This window comes from Lupinus angustifolius, chromosome LG17 (assembly GCF_001865875.1).
Source record: "Lupinus angustifolius cultivar Tanjil chromosome LG17, LupAngTanjil_v1.0, whole genome shotgun sequence".
NCBI lineage: Eukaryota > Viridiplantae > Streptophyta > Magnoliopsida > Fabales > Fabaceae > Lupinus > Lupinus angustifolius.
The window spans coordinates 4,317,978-4,339,720 of record NC_032025.1 but is presented as its reverse complement, the minus strand read 5'-3'; the positions used below and the strand labels follow the sequence as shown (position 1 = coordinate 4,339,720).

Below are 21,743 nucleotides of genomic sequence, written 5' to 3'. Positions count from 1 at the left end.
ACAAGGAGTTTTTATACTGGTTCACCTTCCTGTCCACCGAAGGTTACATCCAGTACTCTTGCCGCACAAGAGATTTTTCCACTAAGAATTATGAGTTGTAATTACAATATCTCACCCCGAGATCTCTATGTACCTTACACACTCCCTAATTCTTATACCCTTGGAAAACACATTTCCAAGTGAATTTATTCCCCTTTCTTTTCATACCCCGTGAAAGAAAGAATTCTTTACAAGAATGAAGAATATTAAACTATGACAGATTGCCTTTACAAGTATGAAACTTATGTAACTTGCAATCTAAACTATGAATATATATATAGAAGTATATAATGCTCTTTGTAAAAGTCTTTGAAACACTTGAAGCAACTTTGCAAAATTAACTTGAAAGTTTAAGAACAAGTTGCAAAAAGTTCAAAGATAAATTCTAAGAAAAAGTGTGAGAGCTTTTGAGAGTTTGAGAGAAAATTGTATGAAAGTTGTGTTTGTTGTTTGTGTGAGAGTTTAGAGCCTTTATATAGAGTTTACAAACACCCTTTGAAGGTTTCTGAAAGTGTATGAGTTGTTTGGAGTGAAGAGATTTCGTTTGGAGTGAAAACCTTTTACTTTGAAATTTGAAAAACACTTCCAACAACTCTCAGTAATGGGTTACTCATTTGAGTAATCGGTTACTCAAACTTTCTGTCCAACAAATGCTTAAAAATTATCTTGAGTAATCGGTTACTCAGCTTTCAAAATCATTTTTTCAGTTGGATAACTCTTTTCTCACACATGTAACTTATTACTCAATGAAGTAACCTGTTACACACTATTTTTGAAAAATGTTTTAAGTCTTTTAAAAGTGTCACACATTTTCTAAAAAATAGTTTAAGCAATTATACTTTTATATACTTTAAGAGTTTAGGATAGAAGTACTTACAAAGACTTGATCTAATGTCTTGAAGCTTTATCTTCATAAGTCATCTTCCTTTTTTTTGGTGATGTTGGTGTCTTTATCAAAACCGTGCCAAGGTCAGGAACAAGATCTTCTTAACGATGTGCACTAGATTTATGGAACTAGTTATCCTGTTTCTTAATCCAGCTTCTTGAAATTAAGTTTTATATATGATAATTAAATGTTAGTTTGTGAGAATCTAAATTTAACAAGAAAACTAACAGCTAATCATGTGCATTCTAATATAAACAACATAAAAAGCCAAGGACGAATTATTATATTTATCTTATGTTAATTAGTTTATATGTATTCTGTGCTTAGATATGTCAGGTCAAACAATTTGGTCAGCACTATCATTTATGTGTGTCGTTTTTAGAGGGATCTCAAACGGCACAACCATAATGTGAATGATTGGATTCATTCAATCTTTCACTCCTAATAATAATGCAAAAATATGTACCCAAAAAATAATAATGCAAAAATGCATTCAAGTTGTCACATAATGAGAACATAAATTAAGCAACTATAATATATAAATATCTCCCCACTTTTACGCATATGTATAAAATATGTAAAGAATTTCTGGAGTAAATAATAATGATGTAGATTTTGTGGTTCCCAAATTGTCACTTAAAATTAAACAATATGAAGTCCTTAAGGGGTTACAAAATGCTTGATCCTCTCAATGCCATGAGGGCGTTCAACTTGTATTATAAAAATTATCGGTCATATAATTATAAAGAAACTTAAAGCTCTTGTGGGTCAGTCATACTCATATGGAGCTGAAAGGGGTATTATTTTAACATTAAAAAAGTGCAAAATCGTGTCATGGGTATGTAATACAATGTAGCAAAAAAAGTGATATACTCAGGTAAGGTGCATTGGAATATTGCTGAGTTTCTTTCATTTCTTGGTTTGTAATTAATGTATCATTTATAAATTCTGGTATGTGATCCTAGTTTGAATAATAACAATAAACTATCCAGTGTAAAGTCAAAAGGAAGATGGGGTAGGTTTGGTGGTGAGATCTCTCATTCTATATTTCTATTTGTATTACAGACCAATTCAAATATATAATTTAATTAAATAAAATGAATAGATATATTAATTGGTATAATTTTATTATATAAATACATGGAGATCAAGTTTTTGGGATTAAGAATGTCCGAGTCATTAAAAACGTTTGGATTTAATACTCTAAACAGTTTATATGACTGATACATTTGGATTTAATAGTGAGTTGTAACAGTTTAAATGCGTGATACGTTTTAATGAGATGAAAATCATCTGTTTCAATATCTTATCCCATTCAATAAAATAATGTTAAATTATTTAAAAGTTTTAGCTCACTATATCAATAAAATATTTATTTCTGTATGACTTTTCTTTCCCCTTCCTTAAACATGATAGAACATTACATTAGGAAGGATAGGGTTTGAAAAACAAGTGAAATGATGAAACCACCCTTCAAAGGAGAAGGGTTGGTCTATGTCTTGAAGATCACAATTTTCCACATCATTAATATCCATTGTCAACGGTATGGGTTCCAACGAACCATAGCATAGATATTACACTCATCATCAAATTTGGCTCAGCTACTACTATTTAATGCTGCATCACTGTACATGCATACAGCTCATTGAAACTCGTGAGTAATTCATTTCAATCCATGTAAATAGATTAAAATTAATTATGTACTTTTTCCAAAATAAAAAATTAGTCATGAAAGGTAAGATGGAGAATCAATAGAAACTGGCGAAGATTAAGGCGAAAGGGATGAATCACAGTGCAAAATCAGAGAGAGATGGGTTCATGAAAATCTCACGCTGTTGCATGGGTCGGTGACCACAACGTGGGAATGGGACAGTGAATGCACAATTCCAAGCGTTGACTTGTTCCAACAGTTGACTACCTCCACTTGCTAGTTACCTCATGTTAATCCCAAGGCACCTCTATTTTTTCACTTTACCTGGATAATAATATTCCCAGCTATGAAAAAACTTGGTGTTTTTCTAGGTCCCAACAAGGTCATATGATAAATTAGTAGTATAAAGCTATTTGGAGAGGCATAGATATGAGCTATTCCAATGTTCTAAACAAATCAAAATATTTTATTTTTAATTTTTATTTATTTATTTATGATACAAGATAGAAAATGAGACAATATAAAAAAACATCTAATCAGTGTACTTTGTAGAGAGTTTTGAATTTGGAAACGTCAGCAAAGGCTTTCCTTTGGGGTGGTCTTTTTTGTGGCTCACGAAGCAGAATTGTAGAAAATGTACACATATGTCAAGATATATAAATAACACACAGATAGATGTTAGGGTATGTAAATAGAAAGTGAGAAAACGAGCAACGTGGAAAGGTCTCTGAATCTAATCCATTTTTTCTCCCACTTTTCCTAATCATCTTTCATATACCCCAATAGCCTCTTTCCTTCTGAAACATCATCATAAATCCAAACACCTCATAAACTCAGCAAAGGAACACCCTTTTAAGCACAGAAAGAAATAGATTTTGAATTTGATTCTGAAACTGTGAGAGAATGGTCACTGGTTGGAGAAAAGCATTCTGCAAATCTATCCCTAAAGACATTAACAGAGAACCAAAAGTGCTCTCAAATAAACAACATCAACATTGTGACACCACCACTAACAACAACACCAATAAAAGTCCCAAAACCAGTTCCAAGTTTGGATTTTTCTCAAATCCATCTACACCTCGGTCACAATCCAACACTGTAACAGGCCCCAACCTCCGTTGCCGGACCTCACTTACCACTTGTTCAAACCCTAATAGCCCAAAACTTCAATGCAATAACCAGAAAAAACACAACAACACCAACAGCCCCAGATTGTTTCAACAATCCTCACCCAAATCAGTGTCACCATCAAGCTTCTCTCTTCTCAAAGCCACCTTGCACTTATCCAAAGTAATAATTATAATAAACACAAATCCCAACAGTTCTCAGCATTTGAAACTAGAATTACACAAAACATAACTTTTTTATTTCATTTTCCGATTCTAATGTTTTAAATTTTTTGTGTAGAATCGATGTGGAATATGTATGCAAAGTGTGAAGAGTGGTGAAGGGACTGCGATTTTCACAGCGGAGTGTTCACACACTTTTCATTTCCCTTGCATAGCGACTCGTGCCAAGAAGAACCCAATAGTCACGTGTCCCGTTTGCAGCACGTGCTGGAAGGTGTTGCCGGTGTTAGCAATCCACAGCGCAGAGAGAAAAAACAAAGACATCAAAACGAAGTCGTTCAAGGTTTACAACGATGACGAGCCTCTCATGTCTCCAACCTCCGTCACTCGATTCAACCCGATACCCGAATCCGAAGATGAAGATGATGCGAACACTGAGTTTCAAGGCTTCAATGTTTTCACATCGTCGCCGGTGGTTATGAGTAACATTCAGGTGTGTTTATTGCCGGAAGCGGCGATTGTGGCGGCGAACAGAAATTATGAGAGTTATGCTTTGGTGTTGAAATTGAAGGCGCCGATGGTTCAAATGGCGGCAAATCGAGCTCCGATTGATCTTGTGACGGTGCTCGACGTCGGAGGAAGTATGAACAGTGCAAAGCTTCGTTTGATGAAACGTATGATGCGAATGGTGATTTCGTCGCTTGGCCCTACTGATCGTCTTTCTATTGTTGCGTTCTCCGCCGGATCTAAGAGGTTGTTACCGCTGCGAAGGATGACTAGCTCCGGCCAGAGATCGGCGCGACGGATTGTTGACGCGATTGCGAAGATTGATCAACCACGAAGTGGTTCTTCAGTGAAAAACGACGCCGTAAAGAAGGCGGCTAAGGTGCTCGAGGATCGACGCGATAAGAACTACGTCGCGAGTGTAATAGTATTATCAGACATTCAAGAATCACGCGCCGCCGTGACAACTACTTCAAATCCAAAACCCTACCAGGTTTCCTCCACGCGCGTACCACAACTTGGAATCCCAGTCCACGCGGTTACATTCCCTATCGAAAGCGATTGCACTGACGCGCTTCCCAGCGACACTTTCACGAAACTAATGAAGAGTTTGTTAAGCGTGGTGGCTCAGGACGTTAAGATTCAGTTATCAGTGATGTCACACTCACGCTCCGTTGAAATCGCAGCCATATACTCACTCTCGGGTCGACCCGAACTTCTCGGAACGAGTTCTATTAAAATCGGTGATCTCTACTCTGAGGAAGAAAAGGAACTTCTTTTGGAACTGAAAGTACCAGTGGTTTCTGCTGGGTCCCACCACGTACTTACCGTATTCTCATCCTACGTGGACCCACTCACTCAAGATATTACAAATCCCATTGAGCAAGCAATGCTGGTTCCACGTCCTCATAACATTCGATCTTCGGCCGCGAAGATCGAACGACTGAGAATAATCTATGTCATGGCTCGAGCTGTAGCTGAGTCAAGTCGACTGGCTGCCGAAGCTGATTTCTCTGGAGCTTGTCATTTTTTATCATCGGCTCAAGCCTTATTGTGGGGATCCAGCGAGTCTGGTGAGGTGTATTTGCGGTGGCTTGAAGTGGAGCTCGCTGAGCTGAAGCAGCGGTGCCGCCAGCAACAACAAAGGCAGAGAACTAATCATTGCTTGGATGAGAAGTTGGAGCCGCTTACGCCGACATCAGCTTGGCGAGCGGCTGAGAGGCTGGCTAAAGTGGCTATCATGAGAAAGTCTATGAATAGAGTCAGTGATTTGCATGGCTTTGAGAATGCCAGATTTTAGTTGTAATAATATTAATAAACAGTTTTATTTTTTAAATGTAATGTATAAAAAAATATCAATAGAGAATTATTTAGATTATTCAGGGGATAAAATGGAATGGCCCTATTGATGATGATAATAATAGAGACAAGAGGTACCAGACGGTCAGACCCTTTTCTGTTTAGGAAAGAAACAGATAGTGAGTGAATTGAACCCACCATGAGTTGATTGAGCAATGAGACTCTGTTTCTTCTATTTTGTACTTTGCTTATTTTCCCTTTTTATCATGTTCTATAGTCCTAAGACTTTTCTGTATGCAAATAATCATATGCTTCCTGGTCCTGAAAAATAAAATAAAATTCATATGATTCCAAAGGGTATGCTGTAATGCAGAGAATAAATATAAAAAAGTGTTAGAAACTTAAAACATTGGGGCGGTTGTTTTACTTCTTTGTGCTGGTTGCTAAATACCAATTAATAATGGTTATTGTTGGATCTAATCAACAGAATGTGAAAATTTGTAGTAAGTCTTGTATGTTTTTGCATGAGCTGTTACTCTATTGTCTCATAAATGGTGGGTTTTCTGATAAATATTAAAAAGGCAAAGGAAAATGACAAGTGCTTCTGAATTACTTGGAATTATAAAGCATTGATGTTTGATGCTGCTTTTGAGAATTTAGTTTGTATCCGGCAAGTTTTCCTAATCCTATCCAAAAGACTAATTAGGGGTGTGGGATTTTGTTCTGTAATCTTCTTACATTGCATTTGTTTCCTAAGGAGGCCTATAACATCTATAAGATTTTGCCTAGTGCTCCACTTCATATTTAACCCACTAGCTAGTGAGGTTTTGCTTCCACGGTGTCAAACAAGAACATAAAAAATTGAAAGCTATGGTGACCATGCAGGGCAATGTTGTGTAGAAGAGAGCCTATCCTAATACTTAAAAAGGAAAATATTATTGTTCCTTACTCTTAGGGTTTGTTTGGGAGTTGAATTTTGGAGGGGAAGGAAGGGAAAGATAAGGCTTGAGAGCCATGAAATACACTTGTGAGATGACTTTCAAGCCTTCCCTTTCCATTCCTTCCCCTCCAAAATCCAACTCCCAAACAAGCCCTTAGTGAAGTAGTCTTTGGAGGGGCTGCAGTTGGTGGAGAATTTTATTGGTAATGCCTGAGAGCATTGGGTGATGTAAGGTACTTTCCAACATTCAACTCAGTATTTGAGACAATTACTATTTGTTAAAACATTCTCTATATACACTTTATATTGAGGTGAATTTAAATGAATAATGAAGTATTTCATATTTTAAATAAGAAAAACATACATTAATAGTATAAATGTGTGTGTATGATATGTATTCTAAAATGTTTATATGGAAAGTTGATTGTTCAATGACAAATTCAAAAGAGGGTATCCACTTTTTTAATCCGTACAAAATGAAATAAAAGGCAATATATAACAATAATAGCCACGCCATGATGGGTGAGATCGGATAAATAAATGTGTGCATGTTCTATTTCTCTCTTTCATATCTTTTTTTTTTACTTTATGCAAGTGATGCATTGCATAGTTTGCTTACTTGGATGAGATTCATGTACCATAACTTTCAATGGAAATGCTTAAGTGGTTAACAGGTTTGGCTTATGTATGTGTTAGCTAGTGGCTAGCCACGTACCATCCCTTTATCTTTTTGGTAAAGAAAAAGAGAATATAGTATATACTATGTATACTATAAACAAAGGATAAGATGGTGTGTCAAATCATCAATAGCATTCTCTTGCTATTATGTCAGCAACGAGCCAACGAACTCATGTTGATGAATTGATGGGCCAATTTTGGGGTCCCTGATCCAGACATTCCAAGCTAGTACCAATAATAATGGAGTAAAAGCAAAGTTTCAAAACAAAAAACTATTGTTTAATTAGAGTAAAATATAATGAAATAAATTTTCTCACATGAAAATTGATAGAAATATGAACAATAAGATTCAAGTCCATGTAGTGAAAAAGTTAAAGTAGCTCTTATTATAATAAATATGGTCATGTCTTAGGTTGTTTGATGTATGTGTGCAGGAGCAAAATAAAATGAGAATAAATTAAATGAAGACTAATTCAATTCTCAGAGAAAAATGTAAAACAACACCATAGGCGAAATGATTAAGAATAACTTAGAAATCAAATATTTTGTTAATAAACATAAGTAGAATATTACGACGCCATTTGATCTATATAAATTAACTATCGACAATAAAAGATTTTAATTATAATTAACTTTTGTTTTAGAAAGTAAGATATAAGCTTTGACTGATACGAAAACATCAAAAGATGTAAACCCTCATATGCCCATGTCATACATGTATGTGTATTTTTAAGATTGAGTCAAGAGTTATTGATTCTGTAATTTACTATTGAACCAAATACCTCACTTCCAGTGATGAAAATCCAACAAAACTATCCATACGATTATAGAGGGGCATAATGGAACTCTATAATTGGACCCAAGAATTCATAATATGAAAACAATTATTGTTCCAACTAGCATTTATTTACTTTTGTATTCTTCATATCTGAATTATGAGCTAGAAAATAATTGCATCTGATAAACATCAACATCTCCTTCTCTCTAACCAATATCTTGTCATGGAGCTGATATTATAATATAGCCTTTCTTTTTCACCTGGTTGTCATGGCCCTGCTCAACCCATCATTAGTTCCGGTTTTCCAGTGCTTATTGGTTACTCTTTCGAGGCTTCAAGCTAATAGAAAAACAAAACATGCTAATTTGTTGATGCTGCTTTAATTTTTTACTACTAGCAGTGCAAAGTTGTTAAGTATTACCATTTATGAATTATGTAATATGACATAAAAAGAACTCCACCCATTTAGTTGCTGTTATCTTAGCTTAGTAGACCTCTTTTAGTGTCCTGAGAGAATGAAAGACCAAAACATATGACTATTATATTCTAATGGTCCAAACTGCCGTTCAAGTCCCTTGGATATGGGCTCTAACTTGTGGTGGACTCTTATGAGGTATATCACCCATAGGACCATGCTATGCAGGAACTGTTGTTTTTCTAATGTTATACCTTACAAATGTTTTATATGTGCCTAGTTTTAACTTTAATTTCATATCTATTTCAAGACTTACTATCTTCTTGGATAGGGATAGCAAAAAGACAAGTACCATGGATACCGGCAGGTAAAACACGTATGAGCACGGGTGTGGGTCACAAATGGGTACCCGCAGGTATTATAAATGAGTTTTTAAAAATACTCAGTACATACGGGCACATACGGGTATTATAGTACCCATGCTCGCAAGTACCCGTTATTTATATGATTAATATATTATATTTAATTAAAATAAAAATACATTATTCTAATATTCATTACACTGTGTACATTTTTTCATTTTACTTTGTTTACATATTTTATTAAGTTTGGTTGTGAAACACTCTACAAATATTATTCCATGTGTAGAAATACACGTGTTTTACAAAGAAAAAATATTTTTTTAAGGAAATGAGAACAAAAAATCATAAAAATAGAAAACACCAATAAATTTAGCATTTTTGCCAAATATTCAATCCAAAGATACAAAAAAATTAAGTTTCATCTCATTTGAAACATAATAGAAGTAAAAAATTAAAAATTCATTTTTAATATAGGAAACCCGGAGATACTTGTTGTATCCGCAGGTACCTAGAAATACCTGCAGGTACCAGTTGTATTCGTGGGTACCCAGAAATACCCGCGAATACCCGCACACGGGTACCCGTACGGGTACAGGCGGATATGGATAATACTCTCCTATTTTGAAACGGGTAGCGGGTAGCTACTACCCGTGCTCGCTCGTGCCCGTTGCCATCCCTATCCTTGGGCTGCATATTAACTTTTTTCACCAAGCCAAACTCAGGACCCACACTCCTTGAAGATGATTGGTGCAGCTGAGCTAATGGGAGGATTGATTCCAGCAAAAACTATCATAGGTCTCACATTGTAAATTCCTTCATTAGATATAATAATTGTGATCTATAACACTCTAGACTATGACATTTGTCCAAAGACAAGATGAATGCTATGAAAACTCAGTTCCCTTTCTTGAAGTACAATAAAGATTTAGACCTATGTGAAGTTTGTTAATTAGCTAAACAGAAAAGATTACTCTACTATATTAGCAGCACAACATCTATGAATACTTTTGATTTAATTCATGTAGACATTTGGGGGCCTATTCACATACTCTCAACCTTTGGTCATACATATTTTTTAACCATTGTTGATGACAAAACAAGATTTATATGGGTCTTCTTTATGAAAAACAAATCTGAAGTTGGTCTTCTTTTGAAAGATTTTGTCACATACATAGAAACTCAGTTTCACTTGACTATAAAGGCCATTAGAAGTGACAATGACAAAGAATTTATCATGCCAAATTTTTATCTTTCAAAAGGAATTGAACATCAAACCTCTTGTGTAGAGACACCACAACAAAATGGCTTGGTTAAAAGAAAACACCAACATATACTTGCTATGGCTAGAGCCTTGATTTTTGAATCAAACATACCAAAATGTTTTTGGAACTATGCTATCTCTCATGCTATACATCTAATCAATAGACAACCTAGTACTTTTTGCATAACAAATCTCCTTTTGAAAAACTTTTCAGAACTTTGCCTAATCTAACTGATTTAAGGATATTTGGAAGTCTATGCTTTGCCTCTACTTTAGTTTCTAATAGAAGAAAGTTAGATCCTAGGTCTAAGAAATGTGCCTTTTTTGGATTTTAAGCATGCAACTAAAATGTATATCTTACTTGATTTGAGTACTAACGAAATCTCTTTATCTAAAAATGTTTGTTTCTTTGAGCATGTTTTCCCTTTCCACTATAATGATTCAAATAGAAATGAAGACAATCAAGGGGGCATTCTTATTCTACCCATCCATCCTACATATGTTTTTTATTCCTCACCACCTGATTCAAGCACAGACCAAGATGTCTTAGACATGGATTCACCTATCCACCATGATGCCCCTATCTAAGCTGTCACAGAAGAACCTCATGACTCTACACTCACAAGACAATCTCAAAAGACCAGAAAGCCCCCCCACATATTTGAAAGACTATCACTAGAACCTTCTGACCAATACTAACTCCCACACTCACACCAAATACCCTATCAGCAACACTCTTGACTATAACCTGCTATCAAATAACTTCAGACAATTTTCCTTAGCCATATCCACCCCTCATACACCTATAAGCTATTTTGAAGCTATAGCTCATCCCTACTGGAAAGATGTCATTCAAGCAGAACTCACTGCCCTTGGCAGAAACAATACATGGATATTGACAAAATTACCAAATGATAAGAAAGCAATAGGTTGTAAATGGGTATTCAAGCTCAAACACAAACCCGATGGATTCATAGAAAGGTATAAAGCAATGCTGGTTGCAAAAGGGTATAATCAAACAGAAGGTGTGGATTACATGGACACCTTCAGTCCAGTTGTGAAGATGACCACAATCAGAGTCATGTTATCCCTTGCTGCCATGAACAATTGACACTTACATCAACTTGACATCAACACTGCCTTCCTTCATGGAGATCTACAGGAAGAAGTGTACATGAAGATACCACAAGGCCTTGAAATCCACAATTATAACCTTGTCTACAAACTTGAAAAATCTATTTATGGATTAAAACAAGCAAGTAGACAAAGACATGATAAGCTTACTCACACCCTGAACAAAATTGGTTTTTTAAAATGTTACTCAAATTACTCTCTCTTTGTTAAATCAACTAATAATACCTTTAATGCAATTTTGGTCTATGTAGATGACTTGGTGCTTGCAGGGAATGACCTTGATGACATAAGACACACCAAACTTATACTTCACAACAAATTCAGCATTAAAGATCTTGAAAACTTAAAGTTCTTATTAGGCATGGAAGTTGCCAGGGCTTGTCATGGTATAACCTTGTATCAAAGGAAGTATACCTTAGATCTCTTAGAAGAATCTGACATCCGTGGCTCAAAACCAGCATATACACCTATGGAGTACAATGCCAAAATTCAAGCAAGTTCAAGAACTCCTCTCACCGTCTCAACCAGTTATAGAAGATTGATGGAGAAACTCTTGTACCTCACTCACACCAGACCAGACATATGTTTCAATGTGGGTTGTTTAAGCCAATTCCTTTCTGCACTAACCACCATACATTATCAAGCTGCAAACAGAATTCTTAAGTATCTGAAAGGATCATCTGAACATGGTATATTCATCCCTAGCAATAACTCAACCACCATAAGGGGATATTCTGATTCCGACTGGGCGATTTTCTTGGATACAAGAAAGTCAGTAACAGGGTGGTGTTTCTTTCTTGGAACAACTCTTGTTTTATGGAAGAGCAAGAAACAGAATATTGTTTTGAGGTCTTCATCCAAAGCTGAATATAGATCCTTAGCCATGACAGCTTGTGAAGCTCAATGGCTGCTATACCTTCTCCAAGACTTATGCATCTAACACTCCAATCCAGTTAGTCTATTCTGCGATAATAAATCAGCTTTGCACATAGCAGCAAACCAAGTATTTCATGAAAGAACCAAGCACATCGAGATCGATTGCCATGTTATTAGAGAAATGGTGCAAAACAGAGTCGTTCATCTTCTCCATAACCACACTTTCTTACAAGTAGTAGATATTTTCACAAAATCTCTTCAACCTTCACCTTTTCGCAAGTTCCTTTCCAAGCTTGGCATAATCAATATCCATATGCCACCTTGTGGGAGGATGTTAACAATAAAGCCCAGATTGAAAGAAGAAGAATCCACTATTGAGCCCAATGAAGATTAACAACCAAACAACCAACTTTCCTTTTTTAGTAGTTTTTCAATTTTCTGTTAATTCTGTTGGTTATCAGTTTCCTTTTTAGGCAATTTCTGTTTTAGTTGTTAGGTGTTTCTTATACTATAAATTCATCTATCCTTCTCAAGGAGAATCATGATTCTTTCTTCAAGCTTTCTTCATTCCTTTCATTAATAAACTTTCTAAAATCCCCATTGCCCCTTCAAACATATCAATTTTTGCTCTCCATTTTTAATATCATGTGATCCATCATATGGTGTATAGGTGATAGTTGGAATATGTATTAGCTATCTCACATTTTGTGTCCTATTGTGTCACATTTCAATGAAAAATTGTCATATATTTGAAGAAAAAAGATATAAAGTGACATTTTTATGCTATTTGATAGGATATGATTGTTTTGAGGACATAAGACCCTGATTCGTGATAGCTCAAATTGTATTCCACTATACACAAAATCAGTAAGGTGACTCACGTGAGCATACCAACTATGTATCATAGGCTTTTATTCAGGGATGAAGAACTTCTGTCTTTATTGATGTCCCCATTTGTTTCCCAAACCAATAAAGATACTTCATTTTATTAGAAAATAAAAATAAAAACATAAACTTATTATTTTATATTATTTAATGTTATTCTATTGGATAGAGACATGAGGATATAGTCATATTGGGACACAAGATCCTTGTTCTTAATTCATAGCTAATTTTACACTTGCAAATTGGTAATTTGATGGTGCAATTTGTGATTATACAAAGATAAATACTTCAAAAACAAAGAGAAGTTTAACTTTTGGTGATATATTTATCATTTTAATTAGAATACAATTATAGTACATCCAAGCAAAGCAAGTAGTTTTGCAATCAATATATCAGGTTTCTAGGCTTCACCTAGTGTTCTTTAGTGTTAAGAGTGTATGGTTGGGAGCTGAGGATGGATGGTCGGAAGAGTAGCAAAACAGGTAACTTGGTCAGATGATCTTCTGAGCCCGTCGGGGAAGGTACCTGAAAAGGTTCTCCGACGATCAAGTCACTAGAGTATTCTAGAGAAAGAAGGAGAGTAAATAAGAGAGAAGTTAGAGTAATAAATGTAACAATAAATAAGAGGATAATAGGTTGGTTCTACTCCTTATGTGGTCTCTTCTATTACAGGGCTTAGGGCTTAGGGCTTAGGAGACGTTGAGTTGACATCTGGTCATTGGCCAACATCTAATGGGTACGAGGGACGCATTCTAGTCGTCCTTACCTGACCTGCAGATTTGTCCTTGTCGATTTGTCGGGGCAGGTAGAATGTTCAAGCGGCGTGACAGGTGGTCTATGGTCTGACACTGATGGCGAGTCAGCGGCACATTAAATGCTATGTCAAATGTGCATTAAATAGCATGACAGAAGTGCATTAAATAACATGTCAGAAGTCTTAATGTCGTGTCTGGAGCATTTATTGCATCTACCACGGATAGCTCTATCTGAGGCGAACGACGAGGACATACAGAATACTGCACGAACTGTTCGAATTAAAGAAGACAGTTTGAGGATGCCGAGCTAATAGATTCTTTTCAGGTTGAAGGCCCAGATGAGACCGGGTTGGAACACCTAGCAGTAGCAATCAGAGTGTCACAATTCTGTAACAACCAATAGGTTTTATATTTTTTATTCCATATCCAAAAATTATGAACCGATTTTGTGCATGATTGAAGGAACAATTTAGGGATGAAGAATTGTGTCAGCTGGGCCTGCCATCTTTTATGGGTGTTTTTGTTCGATATGTATTTCACTTTATATTTTTATTTTCAGTGGAAGGAAATACAATGCAACTCAAATTTTGAGAGATGACAAATGTCGTAAAGCTGAAAATGTGTAAGCTTGCGTAGTGAAATTCGCAAACTTTTCCACCAAATTTTAATGGAGTAGAAAAGTGTTGTTAAAACTGTATCGGTTATCAAACCGGTCAGGGTATTGGTATAGTAGTACAGTGATTTAACCAGTGGTTCACTAATTAAACCGCATGCCGGTTAAACCGGACATACCTACTTATATTTATATATATAAACCTATAACAAAAAAATTTCAAATAGGTAGATACTCAAATTTATAATCCATATTTATAATCTACTCAAAATTCACATAAATAAATAATTTTAAGTCTTTAACAAATTCAAAATCTAAATTAAAAAACATATATCAATCCAAAAGTATCACTTAACAACCACAAAATATAAATAAATGACATAACTTCACAACTCACCCTATAAAACAAATAAATTTAGAGTTTTAACATTTAACATCTAGGACTCAAAGTTATCTTATATGAATATTATATTTTTCTACCAAATCATATATTCAGACAGTACTCCAAGATTACACAAATGTCACTGAGATTACACAAGAATGTTAGGAATCAAAATGTGTAATATATACTTTGGAAGCATGTACCTTGAAGTGTTGAAGAAGAGTTGAAAAGATGGGTCACATTGTAATGAATTTTTAAGTTTTTAAAATATATATATATATATATATATATATATATATAAACCAACCGGTTTAGTAAAATACCGGCCGGTTTACCGGTTTTCCGATTGAACCAGCCGGTACGGTACGGTTTTTATAACTATGAGTAGAATTCTCATTTTCTCAAGATATATTTTGAGCTAAAGCACTTTGATAAAATCAAGGTTCAATTTATCAGTTTAATCGAAGGTAGCAAATTCATAAAAGTTTAATTCCACAACTGACCAACCATGTTTCTATGCATCAAAAACTGAAGTTTCAGAAACAATATATCAAATATTATTCGGCCAAACTCCCTCACTTACTAGAACAAATATCTTTTATCTTAAATTTTATCTCACGTTAATAAAAATATGTAATGTTAATTAAATATTTAAAAATTTATTAATATTATTGTTTTTATTTTCTTATTATTGAGGTAAACAAGATTAGGACTTATTTCACCTGACACGTTATTTATGACTTTTCCTACTATAAGTAAAACCTATGAGTTTCATTGCTCCAAGAAGAGACTCTGCGTGTACAGATATAACCTCCCCCAAATGGAACGAATCATGGCCATACTACCCCCCAATGCAATATAAAGGAAAGTTAAGTGTGAATGTGTGATTGAATCATAAACGTCACGAGAATTGAGAAAATGAGATCGAACAAAAAAAAACGACTTACAAAGGGACCTCTACCACATATACCCTCCCCTGGTTTTTATCTCCTCCCATTAAACCCGTTGCTATATCTTCACTTTAGTTAATTTCCTACTTACTTTTCTTTTTTCAACATTAATTTGGTCGTTAAAGCTTTTCTTAATTCATCAAGACCATGTTCTCCTTTTTATGGTATAAGTATCTTCGTTTCTAGAAAGAGAAAAAGATGTATCTCCTTTTTATGGAATAATATATTTACATACAAGAATGAATGGTTAGACTCTTAATTTATTTTCGAAAAGAGTGTCCGATTAGATAATATTGTTGGATAAGCATCTGTTGTTCCAAACTCTGTCCTAAACTCTATCTCAGACCAATCATATTATGTCATATCAGTTAAAAAATTAAATATTCATAATTTTATTTCATTGTGATTGATCAAAGACGTGGTCGGGGACATGGTTGCGAGACAGCAGATCCCCATCTAATATCGTTGCTCTTTAAAATTAGGTGGCGACACGATCGGGAATGTGTTTCTACTGTAATTAAGAGGAGCTTAGGATGGTTACTCATGAATAAATGAACACATCTTTTTTTATCTCAGATGATTCCCGAATACTGACATTTGGAATATTTTTTCTCTCTTCGGAGTTTGACCGCTTAGGGCAAAGGATATGATTTAACCATAGTTCTCCATTACCATAGTTAACTACTTAGCTCTAGTTAAGGTGATGGGTGACACTGAACCCTATAAAATGGATCGCTCAACGTTACAAAATTTTCATCACCATTTCACAGGTAATCCCCACTACACAACATCAACGTTGCACTTCCTTTGTTCATTTCTCTTACAAGTTCCTTTGTTTCTCATTAGTTCTTTTATTTTTTCCTTATTTTATTCTAGCTAGCTTCACTCGTTTCTGCACTAGAAGCTGCAAATTAAATCTTTGGTTTGTTCTCTTCTCTTTACACAAAAAATAGTAACAAGTTCCCAATATGTTTAAAAAACGGTTTTGGTCATTAATAAGTAGATTGATCGTGAACTTTACTTTGATCTTAACATGCAAATGTTAAAAAAAGTTCTTGATTTTATGATGATGGTATGCATGCTACACATTAAAGTTTTGTTTTGTTTTGGGTAGAGAAAGATGGCAAGTAATGGTAATGGTAGCGTGGCATTGAACGGGAAAGGAGGAAGGAACGGACTTGCGAAGATTGAGACACATAAGAAGCATATTAATGGGATTTGTCACGATGATAGTGGTCCAACTGTGAAGGCTCAAACCATTGATGAGCTTCATTTTCTTCAGAAGAAGAGGTCTGCACCCACCACACCCATTGAAAGGACTCAAACTCCCTTCGCTACCCTCTCTGAAGAACAACGCCAGAGGCAACAACTTAACTCCATCAGGTAACTATATATATATATATATAGGCAACAACTTAATTTTTAGGTGTCATTCATTTGATCCGTTGAATTCAAGAAAATGAATGAATGAGATTGAATGTAATTAGTGTAACTTTTTGACTTTTTTCTTTTATGTTTGTCCCAAAATTTGGTGTGTCTCATTGTACCAATTCTATCAACAACAAAAATGACAACTGGTTAAAAAAAATCATAAAAACAAAAAATAAAATAATTTTTTATGAAGACATGAATGTTTAACATGTGATACTTGTTCTATATGAACATTGAACAAGGATATGTTATTGCAAACACATTGGAAGTTAACTTTTGCTGGACAACATTAAAATTGCGATTATTCTAATTAAAATTATGATAATATTAAAAAGCCCATTCAAACTTGTTGAAACAGTGCATCATTGGCGTCATTGACGAGAGAAAGTGGACCAAAGGTGGTGAAGGGAGACCCAGATAAGAAGTCAGAAACCCAAAGAGTTGTTCATCACGACCATCATATCGCTCCCACCATTGTTGTCAGTGACAGTGCTTTGAAATTTACCCATGTCCTCTACAATCTCTCTCCTGCTGGTATAATAAAATGGTTTTGTATTCACATTATTAGTAATTTGTTAATGACAAATTATATAAAGCTGTGTCTGTTTTGGATTTGGTGCAGAACTTTATGAACAGGCGATCAAGTATGAGAAAGGATCATTCATCACTTCAACTGGGGCATTGGCAACACTTTCTGGTGCCAAGACAGGTCGTTCTCCCAGGGACAAGCGCGTGGTTAAGGATCATCATACTGAGAATGAGCTTTGGTGGGGAAAGTGAGTACTATAATTAAGTCTTACCAACTATCCCATCATTTTTACTATTTTTGTGTGTGTATATGTATCATGCTTCTGTTTCATTTTTTTTCTTTTCTGTTTTTATTTGTATTTTATGAGACAATATTTTTAAATATTGTAACTTGTAGGGGCTCCCCTAACATTGAGATGGACGAGCACACTTTCATGGTTAACAGAGAAAGAGCCGTCGATTACTTGAACTCTTTGGACAAGGTACAACTCCTGTTAATGTTGAATATTGTCAGTCCTTCTTTTATTGTAAAAATAATGAGTACAATAATAATTTTAGCAAATTGTAATGTACTATATTATTTTTAGATATAGTATCTATCTCATACATGTATAAAAACATATTTTACACACTACAAAAGAATAACAAACTTACACATAAAAATGTTAACACTTGGATATAATTTTTAATTAATCAAATCAAGTCGTTATTCTTTTAAAATTGACTCATTATTTAGTTTGATAAATATGGTTAAGCTGAAAGTTGAGCTCATTAAATAAATGAGTTAAGTACATGAGTTAACTCGATTATATGTTAAAATATATGAATTTATTTTAAAATTATTTACAATTGTTATATGAATATTATTTATTATATATATATCTTTTATATATATATATAGACTTGAAACTTGATTCGACTCATTTTTAGCTTTATTCTTACCTCATTTTGTTAAAAGAGGATGGAGTATCTCATCTTTGGCTTTTAAGATAGTGACATTTGAATGGTGCCTATGTTGTATTTTTGTTCAAGTGGGGCAGAGGTGACATGATATTGTTGTGGTTTGTCACTACTCGTGCTTGTTTTTAGTATGGATATGTCCTTTTCATGCTGCTACTAAGAAACGGAAGATATGCTTCTATTCCATATCTTCACGCATGATATATTCTTTTGCTTTCCCAATCACAAGATAAATTGATTAGTTTACATTAGAAAAAGGAACCCAAATGTTTGGTTCATAGCTGCAATTGTATCTGCTCCACAATATACTTAAAACAACAAAATAATGCCTCCCATATATTCATTGTGTTATTGTCATTTCAGATTTTCACAGTTAATCACTATAGATAAACCCTGTTGTGGAGTAACTTTGTAAACCAAAAATTTTATGCCTCAAGTAATATACTTTATATATATCTGAATGACAATTCCAGATAACGTTGTTGATTAATTTACAGGTATTTGTCAATGACCAATTCTTGAATTGGGACCCAGAGAACAAAATCAAAGTCAGGATTGTCTCTGCCAGAGCTTACCATTCCTTATTCATGCACAACATGTAAGTAAAAAAAAACTAGCAATAGTTTATCATTGCCAACACTATTTGTTTCTCTCTTCTTCATTCCAGAACAAAAGGTATAAGCCCTGCCAGATAAGTGCCCCTATCAATAACACTTAACAGCCTTATATAAATATATTATATGCAAATAACATATATATACATATCCCTGCTCTGTAGAGGATTCATGTTAGTTTAGTTTAGTGTACAAAATGGATAACTGGGTCGGTGACAGGTGTATCCGACCCAATACTGAAGAGCTGGAGAACTTTGGTACTCCGGACTTCACTATATACAATGCTGGACAATTCCCTTGTAATCGTTACACACATTACATGACATCCTCTACTAGCATAGACATTAATCTTGGTAGAAGGGAAATGGTTATCCTTGGTACTCAATATGCCGGGGAAATGAAGAAGGGTCTTTTCAGTGTCATGCATTATCTCATGCCTATGCGTCACATCCTCTCCTTACACTCTGGCTGCAACATTGGCAAAGATGGGGATGTTGCACTCTTCTTTGGACTCTCAGGTATAGTATCAGACCAGCACATCAAATATGCTACACTTCCATTGGATTGTAGCTCCAGCCGAACTTCCCTACGATATGTTCCTATAGCCATACTACTCCACTGCTTGCTTGTTTTTACTATGATGCTTCACTGTTAATTTTAGTTATGGTCTGTGTTATCATCTTCATATAGTTCTAATGGACATTCGTTTGTTTTAATTTATTTTAGGCACCGGGAAGACTACTCTCTCTACGGACCACAACAGGTATTTAATTGGAGATGATGAACATTGTTGGAGTGAGACTGGTGTATCCAACATTGAAGGTGGTTGCTATGCTAAATGCATTGATCTCTCACAGGAGAAAGAACCAGATATCTTTAATGCAATCAGGTTTGGGACAGGTATATATGTATCTCAACACTAATTTTAACCAAACACCTTTGTTTGGCCTCTTTTAATTAATACTCCTAAGAAATGCACATTTTAATTAATTTTATTTCTTTTACTGAATGTCAGTTTTGGAAAATGTGGTGTTTGATGAACATACTCGACAAGTTGATTACACCGACAAATCAGTTACAGGTATACAATGAGTTTTCAAGATGAATTCTTTAGAGATTGATCATGATTGTGTAATGATTTGGATGTTTTCAACTTTCAATTAAATTATTTGCTCAGTATCTGACAACCAAAGGACTAAGCTATAACTTAATTGGTTATATCAATGAAAAGTTGACTTAATATGTACTTGACATGATGATGTTCCTGATGTGATAATTAATCTATTAAGTTGTGGCAAACCTTCTATTATGCCTCAAAAGATAAGGATGAAATTAAATAAAGGGATGTGCATTTGACAATTAAATATGTAATTTTTATTGCAGAAAATACTCGTGCTGCTTATCCTATTGAGTACATTCCAAATGCAATGTTGCCATGTGTTGGACCTCACCCAAAGAATGTAATACTTTTGGCATGTGATGCATTTGGTGTGCTCCCACCAGTTAGTAAACTAAACCTGGCACAGACCATGTATCATTTCATCAGTGGATACACTGCATTGGTATTGAACCACATTAATTAACTTCACTCTTAACTTACCATGTTACTTCTTCTGTAAGTGTCACAATCTTTTTGCTATGATGATTACTATAGGTGGCTGGGACAGAGGATGGTATAAAGGAGCCACAGGCAACTTTCTCAGCTTGTTTTGGTGCAGCATTTATAATGCTACACCCTACAAAGTATGCTGCAATGCTTGCCGAAAAGATGCAGAAACATGGTGCTACTGGATGGCTTGTTAACACTGGTTGGTCTGGTGGAAGGTATGCATTTTCAGTTCTTACCATTGACTCAATTTTTCTTATTTTGGCCTTCAATATATTAATTGTACTCTAGAAAATCTAAAACTCACTTTGTTCTTGCCTTTGTGAAACTACTGCAGCTATGGTTATGGTAGCCGTATCAAACTACCCTACACAAGAAAAATTATTGATGCTATTCACTCTGGAAGTCTCCTGAATGCAAATTACAAGAAGACCGAGATTTTCGGGCTTGAGATTCCGACTGAAGTGGAGGGAGTCCCTTCAAAAATTCTGGAACCTGTGAACATGGTTAGTTGTCCTGAAATCTATAGCATATTCTATCATTTAGCACTGTCTTTTGTTAATACTTAATAGCATTGGTGCTTTTAATGGATTGCAGTGGTCAGACAAAAAGGCTTACAAGGAGACACTGTTAAAGCTAGCTGGGTTATTCAAGAAGAACTTTGAAACCTTCACCAACTACAAGATTGGCAAAGATAGCAAACTCACAGAAGAAATTGTTGCAGCTGGTCCAACCTTTTGATCCTTTTTATATAATATGACATGTGATTTGGATTGTTAAGATTGTAGAATAAGTCTTGCCTAGGAATATTGTTTGTTTTACAGCATTTGTTGGTTTCAGGTTATATGTAAAGTGGCTCTTTTGATGCTTTTCTAGCTTTGGAGTGAATGGAATTCAAGTTCTTCTA

At 34.9% G+C, this 21,743-nt stretch overlaps 3 protein-coding genes across 4 annotated transcripts; all 3 read left to right on the top strand.

Annotated features, from left to right (window-relative positions):
* On the top strand, window positions 3,128–5,705 carry LOC109330536. 2 transcript variants are annotated; one of them, XM_019564755.1, is made up of 3 exons: window positions 3,128–3,401; window positions 3,460–3,866; window positions 3,984–5,705. In XM_019564755.1, exons 2-3 carry the CDS (start codon window positions 3,480–3,482, stop codon window positions 5,667–5,669), a joined length of 2,073 nt encoding a protein of 690 aa, XP_019420300.1. In that variant the 5' UTR covers window positions 3,128–3,401; window positions 3,460–3,479; the 3' UTR covers window positions 5,670–5,705. The 2 variants fall into 2 exon arrangements, with proteins under 2 accessions (XP_019420300.1, XP_019420299.1); XM_019564754.1 differs by having other exon boundaries at window positions 3,128–3,866.
* On the top strand, window positions 11,094–12,176 carry LOC109330800 (uncharacterized mitochondrial protein AtMg00810-like). The gene is made up of 2 exons (XM_019565078.1): window positions 11,094–11,127; window positions 11,488–12,176. Exons 1-2 carry the CDS (start codon window positions 11,094–11,096, stop codon window positions 12,174–12,176), a joined length of 723 nt encoding a protein of 240 aa, XP_019420623.1.
* LOC109330583 (phosphoenolpyruvate carboxykinase [ATP]-like) lies at window positions 16,472–21,743 on the top strand. Its single transcript, XM_019564823.1, has 13 exons — window positions 16,472–16,619; window positions 16,812–17,080; window positions 17,487–17,662; window positions 17,751–17,904; window positions 18,054–18,138; window positions 19,114–19,214; window positions 19,450–19,748; window positions 19,957–20,130; window positions 20,246–20,311; window positions 20,614–20,792; window positions 20,885–21,054; window positions 21,174–21,342; window positions 21,434–21,743. Exons 2-13 carry the CDS (start codon window positions 16,818–16,820, stop codon window positions 21,575–21,577), a joined length of 1,980 nt encoding a protein of 659 aa, XP_019420368.1. The 5' UTR covers window positions 16,472–16,619; window positions 16,812–16,817; the 3' UTR covers window positions 21,578–21,743.